General features: G+C 58.2%; 2 protein-coding genes across 8 annotated transcripts; one reads left to right on the top strand and one right to left on the bottom strand.

Annotated features, from left to right (window-relative positions):
- Window positions 1–1,059: 1,059 nt before the first annotated feature.
- On the bottom strand, window positions 1,060–9,809 carry FRS3 (fibroblast growth factor receptor substrate 3). 4 transcript variants are annotated; one of them, XM_046638996.1, is made up of 8 exons: window positions 9,751–9,807; window positions 8,440–8,485; window positions 7,988–8,130; window positions 6,890–6,978; window positions 5,708–5,894; window positions 3,560–3,721; window positions 2,591–2,748; window positions 1,060–2,308 (listed from the first exon to the last, which is right to left on the bottom strand). In XM_046638996.1, the coding sequence occupies exons 4-8, from the start codon at window positions 6,953–6,955 to the stop codon at window positions 1,394–1,396; spliced, it is 1,488 nt and encodes a 495-aa protein (XP_046494952.1). In that variant the 5' UTR covers window positions 6,956–6,978; window positions 7,988–8,130; window positions 8,440–8,485; window positions 9,751–9,807; the 3' UTR covers window positions 1,060–1,393. The 4 variants fall into 4 exon arrangements, with proteins under 4 accessions (XP_046494952.1, XP_046494951.1, XP_046494949.1 ...); XM_046638995.1 differs by lacking the exon at window positions 8,440–8,485 and having other exon boundaries at window positions 9,751–9,809; XM_046638993.1 differs by having other exon boundaries at window positions 8,440–9,791.
- Window positions 9,810–10,569: 760 nt separating this feature from the next.
- PRICKLE4 (prickle planar cell polarity protein 4) lies at window positions 10,570–16,565 on the top strand. 4 transcript variants are annotated; one of them, XM_046641517.1, is made up of 7 exons: window positions 10,570–10,654; window positions 12,316–12,459; window positions 12,942–13,049; window positions 13,712–13,849; window positions 14,142–14,345; window positions 14,924–15,128; window positions 15,609–16,565. In XM_046641517.1, the coding sequence occupies exons 2-7, from the start codon at window positions 12,328–12,330 to the stop codon at window positions 15,980–15,982; spliced, it is 1,161 nt and encodes a 386-aa protein (XP_046497473.1). In that variant the 5' UTR covers window positions 10,570–10,654; window positions 12,316–12,327; the 3' UTR covers window positions 15,983–16,565. The 4 variants fall into 4 exon arrangements, with proteins under 4 accessions (XP_046497473.1, XP_046497471.1, XP_046497472.1 ...); XM_046641515.1 differs by having other exon boundaries at window positions 10,617–10,749; XM_046641516.1 differs by lacking the exon at window positions 10,570–10,654 and adding an exon at window positions 10,966–11,045.
- The last annotated feature ends 854 nt before the right edge of the window (window positions 16,566–17,419 follow it).

Genomic DNA, 17,419 nt, shown 5'->3' with positions numbered 1-17,419 from the left:
GGGAGGACAGGTCTCCTCGCTCCACAGCGCAGGGAACTGGGGTACAAACAGTGACCAAGACAAGAAGGCTTGTCCCTAAGTCTTGAACAAACCCTGCTCCCGCTCCTCACCTGGGCCCTGAGTGGCACATCATAGACATTAGATTTCCTTTAGATTAACCATTTATGGGGTTGACATAGAAATGGAGTCTTGGAGGCAGGGAGGCCGGCGAGAGGAGGGAGAGGAAAGAGGCCGCCTCAGGACAGGGCGAGGGTGCTCCTGCAACAGCATGAGCGGGTGGCATGTGCGGCCCTGCGTAGAGCCGGGACTTCCAGGCAGGTGTGCAGCTGTGGTGGCTCTGTGAGGGCCCTACCCCTGTGCTAGCCCCAAGAGTCCATTCCTGGGGAGCATTTCTCTGGGGAATTCATACTTTGCAAGCCAGATTATTTAGTCACGTTACACCATGTTTTGCTATTCTTGGGCTTTTTGTAAAGTCCTGTTCAAAAGTTCTAGCCTTGACCTAGCCCTGCTGGGGACGCCAAGGGAGGATCGAGGGTCCACTTTGGGCCAAGGTGTTAAAGGAGAGTGGCACCCATTGAGACCCGGCCTGGTGGCAGAAAGGAGAATGAGTGAGTGGTTCTAGAGAAGGCGAATCTGGTCCAGCACGTCCCCACCATCCCCCCGCCCACTGCCAGTCTCAGAGGGCCAGGGTTTTATCTCATTACAGATCTCCCCTCTGCATCTAGGACTCTAGCTGTCCTGTCTGCCACTTTCCTTTGATAGAGCATCCACCTCTGACAACTTTAAGTTGTGGGCCGGGACTTCTTGGAGGAGAAAAAGAAATGGAGAAAGAAAAAGAAAAAGACTTGTCCCCAAAACCACAACCACACCAGACTTCCCGGAATGAAGCCCCTCCCTCTCTTGGGCCTCCCCTACGTGCCCCCAGAACCATGCCAGAAAAGACTCCCCAAGACTTTGACATGATCCACCAAGCCAGAATTTAAAAATAATTATATTAATAATAAATATGTTAAATTACATTTAAAACAATAAATAGAAAAATAAACTGATAAATAAAATCAACAGGTACAAAATGTTCCAAAATTTCAACCAAAAAAAACACGCAGACAGCAGACAAGACAAATGGACATAACGGGAGGATGCTAAATGCAATCACAGGGACCCTTCACAGTTTCCATCGTGGCTCCCTCCTTGCCTGGTCACCCTCTTCTCTCCCCAACTTGGAGACCAGGACACTCAGTGGCTGATATCTTTAGGGACTCCGACCAGCACGGGGAAGCATCTGGTCCCACCTCAATGCCCTTCTGTGAAGCGACCTTGAACCCTGGGAGTGTGGGTTCAGAGGACGGAACGTGAGGCGGAGGCTGGACCGTGGCGGGGCGGAGGGAAGTCCCTACAGAGGCAGGTCGGTGCTGTTGTGCCGGGTTTTCCTAGCGGTGCCATCATCTCGGGGCAGAGCCCTCTGCAGGTTGGACATGGCCACGGTCTTTTTGAGGTCAATCACGGCATAGGAATCTGAGCTGCGGGCAGGGTGGGTGGTGGGCACAAGGGCTCGGGGGACTGAGGGGTTCTGGGGCCCCTTGGGACGGTCTCCGCCCCAGCCCTTCAGCTCCACCTGGATGTAGTTGAGCTGCCTTGGGGGCTCAGGGCCTGGGCGGCGGAAATCAAAGTTGAAGACCCTCGGGGAGCCTCGGCGGCGGGTCAGTGGCACAGGGAAGCTGCTGTGGCTGCGGAGGGCAGCCCGGGTGCTGGTGGGCTTCTGCAGGGGGGTCTCGTCCTCCTCGCCATCAGGGAAGCCATTGGAGGAGGGTGTGAGCCCGTCCCTCGAGTCCCCATCATCCCCGGCCTCCTCCCCCAGCTGCTGGGCTTGGCTCTCCCACACAGGGGGCAGGGAGGGCAGGTTCTCGTAGTGCAGCAGGGCGGCCCTGCGGTGGGCAAGGCCAGTCCAGCCCGGCTCCTCTGGGCTCAGTCTCCAGCTGGCCCCTGGCCGCAGCCCCCCGCTGACGTTCTCATAGGTGCACTTGGGCTGGGCCGGGCACTCGGAAGAGCCCTCATTGTTGTTGTGGTGCTGGGGGTGGTCATGCAGGCTGGGGCAGAGGCCCTGGCACTTCATCATGTGCCGCCGAGCAGGGGTCGGGCCCAACACAAACTTCACCTGGCCTGGCTGCAAGAACACCTGCGGGTCCCGTGCATCGGAGCCCTGGGCCTGAGGAGGGAAGGGTGCCCGACCCTCAGGCAGGGGCTGCAGGCAGTGCCGGCTCGTGCGGTGGTCATCCTCACCAGTCGGCGTGTTGACGTAGGTGTGGGACTAGGGGAAAGAGTCCAAAGAAGCAGGAGGTCCAAGGGCAGGGAGCAAGGAGAGAACAGAAGGGTTAGGATGAGAGATGAGAAGCACAGGGAAAAGAGCTGGGGTTTCCTCCTCTTCCTTGTCCTCCAAACCTTCCAGGGAAGCTGCCTCCCTTTCTGGCAACAGGAAGGGACCCTATCAATTTTCCTCCCTCCCATGATCCCTACTGGGAGGAGACACCACATGTCCCGACCCCCCATCCCACCCAGCCCAACGAGGAGGGCAGGGCAGCAGCCTGCTCACCTGTTCGTCAGGGGCAATGAGGGCATGGGTGGACTCTTCCCCAAGCGAGGGGTGTCGCAGGCTACTTGTCGAGGGGCGCCGGGGCGCTGAGAACCGCGGGCCCTCTCCCGGGCAGCCCGGGAAGCCGTTGGAGAAGCTGGAGACAGTGTAGCCTAGAGCTGGGCGCAGAAGAGACAAGCCCAGATAAGGGGGCCTTAAACCACCTGTGACCATGTGTGTGGCATCCTGGGACTCCTCTAATGGGAGGGGAGACGCTCCCTGGGCACCCCCAGGGAATCGGCAGTCTCCATCATCTTATGCCTCTCTGTTCTTCAAACTCGGCCCTGTCCCTCAGAGCTCAGCTTGAGCCCGACCTCCCCCACAACAGCCTTATCTGAAACAGTCGAGGCATACCTAGTCATTACCGGACTGTCCCTTCACCTCATTCTAGCTCTGCTAGCAAGCTCGAGGGAAGCTCCTCGAAATCAGGGACTGTGTTTCCATTTCTTCTGCCCCCACGGGCCAGACCATGGAGTGCACAAACAGCAGGCGCTCAGTGCAGACTCCGTGGATGAACAAGCAGAAGCTGTGGGAACCTCTCCAGAAAAGAGTCATGGGCAGAGACGCCTGCACCAGCCATCAGGAAAGGTATGTGGGTATGACCCAGGAGACAGAAGGAAGGAAGCAAAACAGCTCCAGACTGTCGTTTCCATGGAAACCTATGTCTTCCTGTCTGGTCCCCGACCATCAGTCGATTCAAGGCCTAGGACTCCCCAGCCTCAGCTTGAGTCACCTGATTGGCCCGGGCCAGGACTTACGCATCCCAAGAGTGGCTCTGATGACGGATGAGTGTCCTGGAAGGCTGGCTCACCCAGCCATCCTCCCACCTGTCTGCCTGCCTCGAGCCTCCCAGGCTGGGGCTTCCTGGGCCTGTGCTTACGTGTGTGTGGGCGCGTGTGTACTGGGTACCGAGGGTGCGGGGCTCCTCACCAGTGGGCGGCTGGGGGGCCCGAGGGAGGTCGAGCTCAGCCGGGTGGCTGTTGCGAGTGATGATGACTGGCTCTTCCATCACATTGATGCTGTTGCACTGCATCAGATCCTGAAGGAGGTTGAAGATTTCCTCGGCCCGGGAGCACTTGAATGCAAATATCCCTGAAGAAGAAGAGGAAGAAAGGAGGCTCCTCTGACCCTGTGCCCAATAGGGAAGGACCAGAGAGGCTGCACAGTTGCACAAAGCTCAGGAAATGTCCCTGACCTCCAGTCCCAGGCCTGCGGGGGGCCGGAGAGCCCCTCCTCATCCTCAGCACTCTTCCCAGCCACTCTAAAACCCAAGAGCCATGGGAGGAGCCATGACCAAGGCCCCTTGCCCCCTACTACTCATTACCATCATCTTGAGATCTAACACTTCAGCTATATTCCTCTGAGGCTAAATCATTTGATGAGGATGAGGGGTGAGGGGAAAACAAGTAAAAATCGAAGTGGAAAAGGATAGCAGTGGATGAGTGACCACTCCACTCCACACGCTCCCCCAGCTCCCTCTGACCACCCAGGTTATTTGCTCCCCAGAAAAATAAGCTCCATCCAGGGCACCAGCCCTCAGCGTGCTGCCCAACAGCCTCTGAGCATTGTGAGGGCAGGAGGGTCTGTCCCGTTTCCTGCTCATTCACTGGGTGCTTAGCCCAGTGCCCGGTCAGAGAGCAGGTGTCCACTGTGTAGAGCCCCTGACCTCCTGGAACCTAAACTCCAGTGCAGAGAGGGAGAACGGATGGGCCACTAGCTGACGGACAAATACATCAAGGCGATCGCGTGGCTCCTTAATGCAGCTGGCCTTACAGCCCCTCAGACTCCACTGTGGCAACTCACAATCCCGGGGACAGCAGGACTGGGCTGAGCACCCGTGACTCAGGGAATCTAAAGATGCCCTTGGGGTGTTGGGCCAGCGTGGAATTCTGCATTCCTCTGTAACAGTGGGGCCCAGGACTGAGGGGAGGCTAGTTGGGTGTGTGCATGCGTCGAGCCACAACAAAGACAAATAAACTAGGCTGGGGTGCGGGACAGCTGAGGTTTGCAGACACGGGATAGGAAGGATAGAAGGGAAGAAGAAGGACTATTCAGGCAAGATGTGTTGAGGGCTAGAAGAGGCTGAGAAAGCCCACAGCTTTAGGAGAAGCCTGTGCTGGGGCCCAGGGCAGCCCCTCGGGGATCAAACACCACCCGGAGCAGGGAAGGCCCTTCCTCCCCTCTCTCAGCTTAGCCAGTGTTAAGTGCCTCTGCCGCCTGAGCTCCCAGGGTAAGATGCTCGCCAGCCAACACAGCCTCAGAGACTCACTGTCGCGTTGGCAGCCTCGTCAGAGGAGCTCCGTCATCCCATCTCTGCAGTCACAACCCCCAACTGCATTTAACACAATCCTGCGCGGGACTCCTTCTGCAGAGCTTAGATCTAGCCCTAAAAGATAAGTCCAGACCAGCCGCTCCTTCAAAGAGCCATGGCTGGCTCCAGCCTTGACCTCATGGAACAACCCATCACTCTCTGACCTCTGGCTGCAGAGAGTTTGGGGAGGACGGGAGAAGATATCACACTCCACTGCCCACAGGTGACGGGGGACAAAGACGAACCTCTTGAGGATTCCTCTGTACATTAGGGACCCAAGAGTCCTGCCTCCCCAAACCTACCACTCCCAAGCCACTCAGCCCCAAGGCAGCCAGAACCTCCGGCCTGACCTTTCGTTAGTCACAGGGTCCAGGGTATGTGGCTTGGGGCTGCAGAAGAAACTTTGTTCCTACTTAGGGGGCAACAGGGACCCTTGAAGCTGAGTAACAGAGGCAGGAGGAATCGCTTGCTTTCCCAGGCAGCCTCTGGCCTGGGAGCACTGGCTGTTTCCCCTGGGCTGTGCAACAAATATGCCCACAAACGGACCCAGACCAGAGCTGCAATGAGCGAACAGAAAGAGCACTGGCCTGGGAGTCCGCTTATTGTGCATTAACATGCTGTGTGCTCTTGGCTATGACCCTCTCCTCTGAGCAATACCTGCCCAGTCAAGAGACTTCCCCACAGTCCCGTGAGCTGACTTCCAGCCCTAGTATCTGCCCCAGGCGCACAAGCCCCTATCCCAGCACGGGGCAGGGGCTGGTACTCACCCTGGCCCGTCTGACACCGGCGGCCACTCTCAAAGGAGAAGAGGTTGGAGTCGTAGCCATAGCGCCGCAGGCAGAGGTAGGGCCAGCGGACAGCCTCACGACGATGCAGGTGCAGCACCAGCTCGCTCTGCGTCAGCTCCATCACTCCGGAGCCCAGCTCCACCCCCTCGTCATCCACATTTGTCACCTGGGGGGCAGGGGACAGAGGATCAATGATGAGTCCAACAAGTGTGTGGATGGGTTCCTGAGCCACAGGGAGGCAGGCCGACGCAGGGCCAGAGCTGGGGGCACCGAGGGGCTCCCTGATTCTACCGCAAGCACTACTGAACGCCAAGTGACTACTCGGGCTGGGCCAAGCAGTGCCACTGACCCACGACAGTTCTCTAAGCCTCAGTTCTGTCATTTGGACAGTGAGGGGAGGGGTGGTTAGTTGACCTCCAAGGTCAGACGGTTAGATGACCAAGGTGAGATGACCTTGGACAGTCCAGTCCATGGCTTAGTACCCAAGGACTAGATGTTAACAGGGGAAGGGGTTGATCACAAGTTTCAGAATCTGAAGACCCTGGGAGAGTCGACCGCAAGGCAGAGCCAATACCTCCGCCTCCACCACCTCCCCAACTGCAGAGCCTTGCTGAGGGCTCCCTCTGCTGGTGAGCAAGCGCAACCCGTGCCTCCACAGCCCAGGGGGAGGAGGGGGGGCTCCCCCTACAGGGAAGGGGGAGGTGGAAAAGGCCAGGGGTATGCAGGTCCATTGGGCCTGGCCCTAGCCTCCCAAAGCCAACAGCAAACCCTCATATAGTGCTTACCATGTGTTAAGCACTGTTCTAAATACTTTATATACATTAACTCACAAATAGAGACTTTTGCTGCTTTCTCCAAAGAAGTTAGATGTAAAGTTACAAAGACACAGTGACAGGAGCGAATGTTCTAAAAGCATCATTTTTGCTGCATTATTGTGGCATTTCCTCATTCTTGGTAGTACCAAGAGCTGCACAGATGGCAGTGGCCTGGGCCCCTGGTCCTCAGGCCCTTCAGAGGCCCTGAGCTGGAGGAGTCTTCAGGAGCGCACAGCCTTGGCCTGTCATTCTGCCTTCTCCAGGGCGGCTGAGGCAACTCGACAGCTCGGGGCCTGAGCCCAGGAGGCTCTGGTGGGAACTCGGGAGAGGAGCAGACTGTGGGTACCTTGAACTTGGTGGGGTGGTTGTCTGGGACGCTGTCTCTGTTCAGGCAGCTGCAGCAGCTCCCCATGGTGTCAGAGCAGCCAGCCCGCCCTAGGGAGAAGCAGAAGGGGTAAGAAGCTATCAAGGTCAGCTCCAAAAAGCCCTGCTCTGGGGACCTCAGAACCACCTTGATGTGATCACCTATTCTGTCCAAGGAACTGTATGCCACAGTCTCTCCCTCAAGGAGTTCCCACTCTCAGTCCAGGGCCAGAGCCACAGTGGATAAACGTTAATTCAAGTTAGGATGTGTGAAGGATTAATGCTGACGGGGGGATGGAGAGAGCTCCTCAGAGGCCACATGAAATCTGGATTGAGAAGTATGGAGGATCCTGGCTGATGTAATGAAAGGGAAGGGAAGCCTGGGCAGGAGGAGCATCATGGACAAAAGTAGGGACCCAGAAGCAGTGACGTCATCAGGAGCTGGGTACCAGTCCAGGGCCCTCAGCCAGGTTGGGCAAAGAAACTGTAACTTGGGCGTCCCAGACACTCTGGCCTGCACTCTTCTCCTTTTTCCTCCTTTCTCACCTTGCCCATCCCATCTCATCCAAGTTCTCTCTTTTCCTACCTCACTACCATTCCAACATCCACCTCAATTTATCTCTTTGATGTCCTCTTCAAATGAAGTGTTACCTTATGGTCGAAAGATACATTTAGCAGACTGAGCATTTAAAACAGACCACAGTGTTGCTAATCCTGATTAGGTATTTCTCCATTGAAAAAATAAATGCTGAGTTTGCTCCCCTTTGTCCAAAGGGGAGACTAGAGGTCTTACCATCTGGTTTTTCCCTCCAGGATTATGGCACTTGGATTATATGTCACAACAGTTGGGTCTGTGCCTAGGATGGGGAGGACACCACTTGAGGGAGCAAACAAACGCATGGGCCAATCCTATCTAGAAATTAAGGGGCTGCAACTTGCTGTAAGATATGAGTCTGTGAAATTAGATTATCCTTCTAGAACGCCAGCTCAATGTGTAAGCCTTGATCAATCCTGACCTGCATGCTCCATTTCTCCCAACTTAGGAAACTCCTGCAAAGTGGCTCCTATACACAGCTCTCACCTCACCCAGGCCATCGGGGAGCTGACCACGGGAGGGGCATGGGGAAAGACCTCCACTTTATTCCCCCTGTTCTTGGTGGGGCGTCATGGCAAGCAGGCTGCAGAGAAGTCACCTGGATTCCTCTGGGACACACCTTGGCTCACCTAGCATAGGAGACAGAGACCACAGGTTAGTGGAAAACTTCCATCCTCACCTCCAATTGTTAAGGAACCTGACTCGCTTTTAGTCCATCCCATCTGGATATCTGTTCCAGGTCCTAATGGAACAGAAAAACCAATGAAGAAAGTGAGATCAAGGGCGAAGGGACCACTAATTTCAAGCCCCATAGGCCCTGAGAGAGAGACTCCCAGAGCACCACCGAGTCTGAAGTCTGAGACAGCCCAAGACCTTTTCAGTTGCCTTCAGACCCCATCTGAATCCTGTTACAACCAACACCAAAACCACCACCTTACCTTTGCAGAGAACTGGAACCCCACAAAGAGCTTTCTCAAAACGACACTATAATGTGTTGGAAAGAGAGCTAGTTTAAGATTCAGGAAGGCAACATTCGAATCTGTTTTGTTGCTAGCAAGTATCTGAGAGACACTGCCAAGTCAATCCCCCCCAACACCTCCAACTCCCACACCAAGGCCTTAGTTTTCAAGGGAAACATCTGTACACTGTGTAATATCTGTAAAGCTTCTAGCTTAAATAACCTCTAGAGGCAGGATGTAGGACAAATATCATTAAAATCGACATTTTCCTTTCCCAAGACAGGCTCCTTCAATCTAACATTTGGAAGCTTGATCGATTTTCTGTTCTCCAAGCTCTGAAAGTCCTAAAATTTTAACATAAATGCTAACAATAAACCAAATTTCAGGGATCTGGCCTCAGGTAGACAAGTCCACAAGCCGGGACCCTTGACATGCCACCCTCCTGCTCTGGAACAACAATGTCATTGCCCAGGGCCCCTGTGCTCCGCATCCTTGGACAACTCTCCAGGTAAAAGGACCCCCGCCCTCTCGGCCTGGCTTATTCTCTGGAAGGAGAAAGCAGACTGCGGGAGGGGTCACAGCCTATAGCCAGGCGGCTGGGAAAACACTGGGCTTGAGCCACCAACAGAGAGCTGGGGGTGAAGGCAAGAACTACAGGGTGTAAGCTGGGGGGGTGGGGGGCATTGCACCTTTTCCTGACCCCTTCTCTTCTCTTTAAGATATCAGGGCACATCATGACAGTTCGTGAGGTGGGAGGGGAGGAGGGGGTCTGGTCTGGGATAGGTGTGGACTGGGGGCGGGAGTTAGAGGGGGCCGTGGGCACGCAAAACATATGAGCGGGCTGCGGGAAATGTGAGCGAGTGTTTTGGATTTGAGCATGGTGCAAAAGGAATGAGGGTATGAAGGATCTGAGGAATTTCAGGGCGGTGGAAACACTGGGGGACATCCAGGGAGAATGGTGGCTCTGTGGGTCTAGCAGGGGAATTCGCAGGAGTGAGGGGGTTCCGAGGGCTCCAGGACACGCGAAGGTGTGTCCGGGAGGTGGGGGTGGGGGCGGTGCTGCGGAGTGGGAGGCCAGTTTAGGTGGCAGGGTGGTCAGGGGAATTTCCAGACACTGGGAAGGAATGTGGGAGGTCGGGGCCGCGCGTCGTCCCTGGATCCCCGCCCCCAGCCCCGGGGCTCCGCCGCCCGCCGCCCTGGGCTTCCTCGGGAGCGAGCGGAGACTGCGGCGCGGCGCGGTGCGGCCTCGGTGGAGCCGCCTCGTCCCCGCCCCGCCGCGCCCCGACTCACATCGCCCCGCGGCCCCGGCCGCGCCGGGCCCCGCTCCCGGGTCCCGCTGCAGCAGCCGCCGCCCGCCCGGAGCTAAGGCCTCCCCACCCCGCCCCGCGGCCGCGGGGTCGGAGGTCACCGGCAGCACCAACGAGACGCTGCGGGCGGGCGGACCCGATCGGGGGCGACCGGCGCGCAGCCTAGAAGGTCCCTTTGGAGGACTTTGCAGTCGGGAGCAGGGAGCATGCGCAGACGCCAGAGGGCGCTCCTGGCCAGCGGCTGGGCGAGCCTGGCGGGGCGGGGCGGAGCCTGGGGCGGGGGCGGGGCCGAGGGGACCAGAGGTGGACCCAGAGATTTCGATGCCCGAGATCAGAAAGTGGACGGGGATGGGGGAGAAATACAAAAGATAGGGGAGGGGTCCGAAGGGACGGAAGGGAGAAGGGCAGGACGAAGGACCTCGGAAAAGGGCTGGGGACAATGGGGAGGAAACTAGAGGAGGTGGGACACACTGAGAGGGGCGGGGCTAGGAGGCCAGAGGGAGGGTCTCGGGGGACGTGCAGGCTCCGAAAGGCGTTCTGTTCAGCTAGTGTCTGAGGACCCAGGATAAGCGCGGCTCCCAGGTGTCTACTTCGGCCCCGCGGGGGCGCGGTCCCCGCACCGAGAGGGGGCAGTGGAGCCTGCACACTTTCCACCCCCCGAGATCCCACAAATCTTTTCCTCCGTCTGCAGCCCCAGGCCCCTCCCCGAGCTTCCCGCTCTGCCATCCCGGAGGGGCGGGCAAGGGCTGCAGGGGGCGTGGGAGAGGAAGGGCCACGCGCTCCCAGGGCGGGCAGAGGCGGGCGCTGAGGCCTCGGGGTGGGGACCCGGTTAGGCGCTCGGCGGCGGGATCTGTCCAGAACGGCCCGGACAGCGGCGTGCAGCAAGGGTGAGACCCCGGCGGAGTCCCCCTCCCCTGGACTCCCAGCAGCCAGCCTGCGCACCGCAGCGGAGTCGGGAACCACACCACGCCCCGCCTCGGAGGTGGGCCCAGCGAAGTCCAAGAAAAACTCTGGGGATCTGTCCAGAGGGCACTTGGCGGGACCGGACACTTCTCCTCCCCTTCTCCCTCTCACTGTCCCGGGAAACCTCCCCGTCCCTCTACCTCCCCAGTCCCTAGGGTCGCTCGGGGTCTGCTTTTCATGGCAGGGGGCGGTTGGGAAGAGAGCTCCTGAACCTGGCTGCGCCTGCGCGGGGGCCGGGAGCTGGGGTTCAGCCTTGTCTCTTACCTGAGGGAGAAGCGGGCGGCGAATTCTGGGAGGAATCAGCAAGTTAGTAAGGTGGGGTCCGATGCTAAGTGGAGGTGGAGTTAGGCCACCCTGGGAGGGATGGAAGGGTGAGGGCTGATTTCTGAGCGTTGTTTGTGTGTGGGACAATTTCATGCAAACTAGAACTAACCTAGAAGAGAGAGTGCAAGTCCCCTTCTGGAACTCCGGATGCTCCCGCCTCCCCCGCCCCCGTTCCCATGCCCACCCCCTCCCCCAAGCACCTCTTGCTGCCTGGGGCAGGGGCAGCTCTGTTAGGGGAAGTGGCCCTGAGTGTGAACAGCCCATCCTGGCTGCCTTCCACAGGAAACGACCTGAGGGACCGAACAGGAAGGAAGCAGAGGGGTGTGGAGCCAGGAAGCCGGGAAGGGTGGCACAGGACATCGGAAGCGGGGCTCAGGGGGCTTCAGGGCTGGGAAGGAATATAACTGTTGTAGTTTAGACCCTGGTCCTAACCTGAGAGCTGGGTCTTATAGAGGCCAAGGACTGCTGATGGGCCTCCTGTGCCCAGCTGCCATCAGAATCCATCTCAGCTCTCAAAAGCAACCTCCTCCTAAAGTTTGCTCTGGTTGTATTTCTTCCTAGGGTGCTGTGTATATCTGCCCACAGCGCTGGCCCCATTCTGCCTGGTTTGATCTCTGTTTACCCACTAGACTATGAACTCCTTGAGGGCAGGGCCCATGCCTTTTCTAATTCATTATTCACCCCCCCCCCCCCCCCCATCCCCAGGATACTGCAGTCCTACCAGGGCTGGCCCAGAGGAGGGCTGAAGAGATGTGCTTAGAATTATCTAATGAAATTGCCACTGTCGATAGAAGATAGAAACACAAGAGTTTCCTCTGTCCTCGGGGAGTTTATAGACTAGATGAGGAGCTGAGAGAGACACAGGGAGCAAAGAGAAACATTAGGTGCTAAATCTTGGGGCTGAGGAGATGGGGAGAAGGCTCACCAGAAAGGCAAAATGCCCTCTCCTTCCACTGTGGGCCTCCTCTTCCAAAACTCCATCCCAATCTTGGGAGACCCCAGACTTGGAGCTTCAGAAACTCTGGAGCCGAAAGTTCTGGCCTCAACATCTGGCTCTGCCGCTTACTAGCTGTGTGACTTTGGGCATACCATTTATGCTCACCGAGCCTCCTTTTGGCCATCCGAAAAATGGGGACAAGAATACACCTAACTTACCTGGTGGTTGGGAGGAGTGAGTGAGACAATGCCTGTACAGCACCCAGCGCTGCCTAGCACATTGTCAGGGCCCAAGCAATGGGAGGTGTTTTTGTTTTCTGGGCAGACTTTGCTAGCAATGTCAGTGCTGAACTCTGTCTGGTCCCACCGAGGGGAGAGCCTTGACCCCCTGGAGCCAGGTCCACCAGCCAGCTCAGACAGCCACGCAGGCCACCTGGCAGAGGAGGACCCTGAGGAGACCTCTGCTCAGGTAGGATGAGTGCCCCGCTTCCCTCTGAGATCAACATGCCCTCCATCCTTTGGAGCTCCGCGCATTCCCACCAATACCTTTGTGCCTGACGTCTTGCAGCCTTTTTCAGGAATCCCTGTCTCTACAGCTCCCTCAGGATATGGGGGTTCGACTTTAACCTTATTCGCATTACGTCTCCCAGGGGATCTGTGTTGTCAAGGCAGACCCTGGGGGCTTTGGCCCTACAGAGTGAAGGAGGTGACTTCAAGCATAAGAAGGGAAGCTGACTCGGGGCGCGGGATCTCCCCAACCTCCCTCAATCAGACCACAAATGCAGGAGTGGGTCAGCGGTCCTTATGTCTTGAAGAAGGATCCTCCAAATGCAGGAGAGTGCTTGGAAGTTGTTCCAGCTCGGAGAGGAGGTTGCAGTGAGGAGGGGAGGAAAGAAGGGGAAGGGAGGAAAAACCTAGCTTCACTCCTCTCCCTCTGCTGTGTCTCCTCAGGATCCTGAAGTTCTGAGATTGGGGCTCCCTGGCCTGGATACCAGCCAAGCCCCCAACTGGCCTCGGCTTCGGACCCTCCTGCAGCAGCTCCCTCCACAGGACAGCGATGTGGGTCTCCCTCGGCCCAGCTTCCTTCTCTCTTCCTTCCCTCTCTTTACTTTTTGCGGGAAGAACCTTGGTTCCGAAGTCAAGGGACATGCATTTAAGGCCTAGCTATGCCACTAATGGGGGAAGTCACCTCCCACCCCCAGCCTGAGTTGTTACGTCTGCATAATGGGTGCAGTACCATCTGCTCTGCCCACCACAGTGGTTAGTTGAAGAGCAAATGAGAAAATGGACGTGAACGACTTTCAAAACTGATAATGGAATGTACAAATGTAGTGAGTATAGTTGTTAAATATTTATTGAGGCCCTACGTGTCCCCAGCCTAAAGGCTTACAGTTCCATTGGGGAGGCAAAACAGAATATGGAATAAATAGGGAAAACACAATGGGAAGCGATATGGAGCTGCCATTCATTGGGCGCAAGGACCTAAATATATGGTGACAGGGCTGAGTGCTGCAGGGCTGTCAGGACCTGAGGGATGATCATTCTAGGGGGAAGTGAGACTTTCCCCTCTCCTCCTCAATGCCTTTCTATGCTGTCATCTCTTGCACCTCCTTGAGGTTCTACAGCCTTCCTTTGACCCAGCAGCTAAGCCTTCTCTCCAATCAATCTTCAGTCTTGCCTGCTGGGGATCTCCCAGTCACAGTGGAGGCCTGTTTCTGCAGGAGCGCTACTGCCTGGCCCTTGGGGAGGAGGAGCTGGCGGAGCTGCGGCTCTTCTGTGCCCAGCGGAGGCGGGAGGCCCTGGGACAGGGGGTGGCCTGCCTGGTACCTCCCAAGCTGGAAGAACGCACCTGTGAGAAGGTATGTAGTCCCCGGCCTCAATATTCCCCTTCCTCTGCTCTTTGTCCTCTCACTTCTGCAGAATGGGCTAGCTTCTGGGACTCTGGTGGGAGAAAGGGTTTGGGGATTGACAGTTTGGCAAACTTGAAGAAAAAGGGAAACCAAGTCTAGGGGTTCTTGGTGGAGCCTATAGTAGAGGTGGCTTTGCCAGGGGTATGGGGAAAACAGTTGGGTTGGGGTTGGGGTGGAAGAGCCAGGAGGGAAGCTAGGAGGGTGGTGACGCCTCTGATCAGCCCAGCACCCCCGCCGGCAGTGCAGAGAGCGGCTGAGGCCAGGGGAGTACGGAGTGTTCGCAGCCCGGGCAGGAGAGCGGCGCTGCTGGCACCGGGCTTGCTTCGCTTGCCAAGCCTGTGGCCAGGTCCTGATGAACCTCATCTACTTCTACCACGATGGGCATCTCTACTGCGGCCGTCATCATGCTGAGCTGCTGCGGCCGCGCTGCCCTGCTTGTGACCAGGTACAGCCCCGAGGGGAGGGGCTGGGGGGATCTGCCCAGGATCCAGTGTGGCAGGATGTAAAGGGACACCTCTCCCAGTACCGCGGAGTGCAGTACGGAGAACTAGGAACCGCCCGGGACCTTTGTGTTCCCTGTGCTGTGACTTGAGTTCTGGGCATGTGGGACCCGTTGCCTTTGTGCCCCCAACCCCCGCAAGGAGAGTCCCCCAAATTTTCTTGGACTGAGAGAATTTGTCCAGAGCAGGGACTCTTGGACAGACGTTCGTCTCAGTATGCCAGTGCCCAGTGCTGTGCCTGACCATGCGAGGAACTCCTTTAATGTCGGCACTAGCGGCAGCGCGGCACCCTGGGCAGGGAGTCCAGGAGACCCGGGTCGCACTTCAGGCCGTGCCACCTGCTAGCTGGGGGATCCTGGCTAAGCCAATCGGCCCTGCCTGCGTCCAAGAGTGGCTGAGTAGATCAAATGGGAATGTCCGTAGACGTGCTTTAGCGTTAACCGGGTGGAAGGTGTGGTTACTGGATGATGAATGAGTGAATGAATGAATGAATGAATGCGCTGTTCCCCTCTCCCACTCCCAGCTGATCTTCTCCCGGCGCTGCACTGAGGCCGAGGGATGGCGCTGGCACGAGAACCACTTCTGCTGCCAGGACTGCGCCGGGCCTTTGGGCGGGGGACGTTATGCCCTGCCGGGGGGCGGCCCCTGCTGCCCCGGCTGCTTTGAGAGTCGCTATTCGGACGCCGGCTCGAGCCGGGCCCCGACTGCGGAAGGACGGGCGTCCCTTGGTAAGGGAGGAGAAGGTGCAGATCAAAGGGGAAGGGGGCAGCGGCTTGGACTGGGCTGAGGAGGGGGTTCTCCCGGGCTGGGACCCTCGCCCCGGTCCCACGCTGTCCCGTCCCTCCAGCAGCGCCCCCGTTCCCCCCCACCGCACCCCCCAGACCCGAGCCTCGGGGCCCGCAGCTCTCACCGCGCGTCCCTGGCCGGAGCGCTCCGAGGGCCTCCCGAACCCACCCCGCGCGGCGGTTGGGGCTGCGGCGCGGGACTCGCTCCCGGACTGGGGCCGCGGCCGCCCTCTGGTGGGCGGAGGCGGGGGCGGCGGGGCCGGGAGAGGACTCGCCGCGGCGGCGGCGGCGGCGCGCACGGCCCGGGGGCGGGGCGGGAGGCTGGGCCCCAACTGGGACTGGCTTCAGGGGTCGCCCCGCCCGGATCTGGGAGAGGGAGACTCGGGGCTCTGAGATGGGCGTTTCTGACGCGACCCGCAACAGGGGAGGCGGCGCTCGAAACAGTCGAAAGAGGGGACCGCGCCCCACTGACCACTGCGACCATCTCCCGAGCAGCCCTTCTCGCCGCTGCCGCCAGCTCCAGTCCAGAAACCCAGAGGGGGCTGCTTGGGTCCAGCCCGGAGCAGGAGTGCCGAGCTGGGGACAAGGCGGAGGCACTCAAAGGGCGGGAGCACGGCCGCCTGGAGACGCCCCTTGATCCCGAGGAGGACGCCCCCTGTCCCACCTGCTCCTCTTCCTCTGACTCAGAACCCGAAGGCTTTTTCTTAGGCCAGCGCCTTCCCCGGCCCTGGAAGACCCCCAGAAGCCTCGAAGTTGGGGACAGCGACACCTCCAGGAAGCACTGCACCATTTGCTAGTGGCGCAGCCCTCAAAAGGGCGGGTGGGGGGTGTGATCTGTAAGGCAGGAAAGCGAGGCTCTCCTCTCCCTATAAAAATCCTAGACTGAACGCAATCAGGAGCACGCCTGCAAGAGGCGGCGAGATGATAAACTTGAAGTGCTCCCTTTGCAGCCAGAGCATTCTGTGACTTTTGATGGAGAATTTCTTGGGGAACCCCATTCCCCAAAGCTGTTCATCCCCTGTGAGCTAGCCCCTACCCCCGCCCCCACAGGCTGGGACAGCCTCATCCCCAGCATCCTCCTCCTGAGCCAATGAAGTCATCACCCAGACGTCACGTGTGATGGTGACCGGCTTGGCGCGCCTAGGGCCTGGAGGGAGCCGGAGGTGGAACTGGACCAGGGGACACGAGAGCCGGGCCGTGCTCCTCCCCTTGCAGAGTCGTGGGCGCGCGGCCAGAGTTCCTCTACTCCAGGTGTTGGACACACCCGGAGCAACGGCGCCCCCTGCCGGCCGGCGGAAGTGGGAGACCGGAAGTTGCGTGCATCCTCCGCGCCGACACGGGGCGTCTTGACAGGCTTTGCGGAGCGCGAAGGTGCTGCTATGGCTTCCCCTGGGGTTGGCGTGAGCGCGGCCGGCTCGGCAAATGAGACTCCCGAAATTCCGGACAACGTGGGAGACTGGCTTCGAGGCGTCTACCGCTTCGCCACCGATAGGAATGATTTCCGAAGGTAACCGAGCCCGGGAGCTTGTCCCTCCGCGCCCGCGTGCATCCCTATTTCCCTTCGTCGAGGTTGGCGGCCCCGGGTTTTTACGCCGCCAGCCTCTTGGCCTCTTAGTGGCTCCGGCTGTGCTTTGCTGAGGTCCCGGGCCGGGAGAGCTCCCCTGCGGCGGCAGCGGTCTCTTCAGTCACCGGGCTGTGTCTAGAGAATCTCACCCTGACCGGGGAGGGGGCACGGCTTTTTGGCTCCGGACACGTGCTGGCTTGGCCTTTGTATTTAATCCTGGTCTTATGAGACACAGAAGCTAACTCTAAATAACTATGTGGGTCTTGGGCAACCTACCATGTAACGATGAACGCTGCGGCACTCCTAGAACAGTGCGTTTGCCTCGGGGACACTTTTCCGAGTGGTGATGGTAAGTCTTTTTTCCCCCAGTATCTTTCGTTAACCAACGACAGGTGACTCCGTGACCACGGGGTTAACGGAATACGTTCTTTTTCTAGGAACTTGATCCTCAATTTGGGACTTTTTGCTGCAGGAGTTTGGCTGGCTAGGAATTTGAGTGACATTGACCTGATGGCACCTCAGCCAGGGGTGTAGCCAGATAGGTAAGCACTTAACCACCTCTCTGCGCGTCTTAGGATTCCTAGAGGCTGGGAGAAGCAATAACGTATATCATCTATTCACAAAATATAGGAAAGAGACTTGACATAAAACCCTTGGCAATTTCCTAGTT

The sequence above is a fragment of the Equus quagga genome, chromosome 15 (assembly GCF_021613505.1).
Source record: "Equus quagga isolate Etosha38 chromosome 15, UCLA_HA_Equagga_1.0, whole genome shotgun sequence".
In the NCBI taxonomy this organism is placed as follows: domain Eukaryota; kingdom Metazoa; phylum Chordata; class Mammalia; order Perissodactyla; family Equidae; genus Equus; species Equus quagga.
This window is presented reverse-complemented; position numbering and strand designations above follow the sequence as displayed.

What these genes read in the sequence shown, in the direction of transcription:
- FRS3 (XM_046638992.1), bottom strand. Translation starts at nt 8,313, where the DNA reads ATGGGGCTTGAAATTAGTGGTCCCTTCGCCCTTGATCTCACTTTCTTC. An exon ending in CCGGTGTCAGACGGGCCAGG is followed by an intron (nt 3,722 to 5,707) that starts GTGAGTACCAGC and finishes CTTCTTCTTCAG; the next exon opens with GGATATTTGCATTCAAGTGC. An exon ending in TCATTGCCCCTGACGAACAG is followed by an intron (nt 2,309 to 2,590) that starts GTGAGCAGGCTG and finishes TCTTTCCCCTAG; the next exon opens with TCCCACACCTACGTCAACAC.
- PRICKLE4 (XM_046641514.1), top strand. Translation starts at nt 12,238, where the DNA reads ATGCCTGTACAGCACCCAGCGCTGCCTAGCACATTGTCAGGGCCCAAG. An exon ending in CTGAGGAGACCTCTGCTCAG is followed by an intron (nt 12,460 to 12,941) that starts GTAGGATGAGTG and finishes GTGTCTCCTCAG; the next exon opens with GATCCTGAAGTTCTGAGATT. An exon ending in GCTGCCCTGCTTGTGACCAG is followed by an intron (nt 14,346 to 14,923) that starts GTACAGCCCCGA and finishes TCCCACTCCCAG; the next exon opens with CTGATCTTCTCCCGGCGCTG.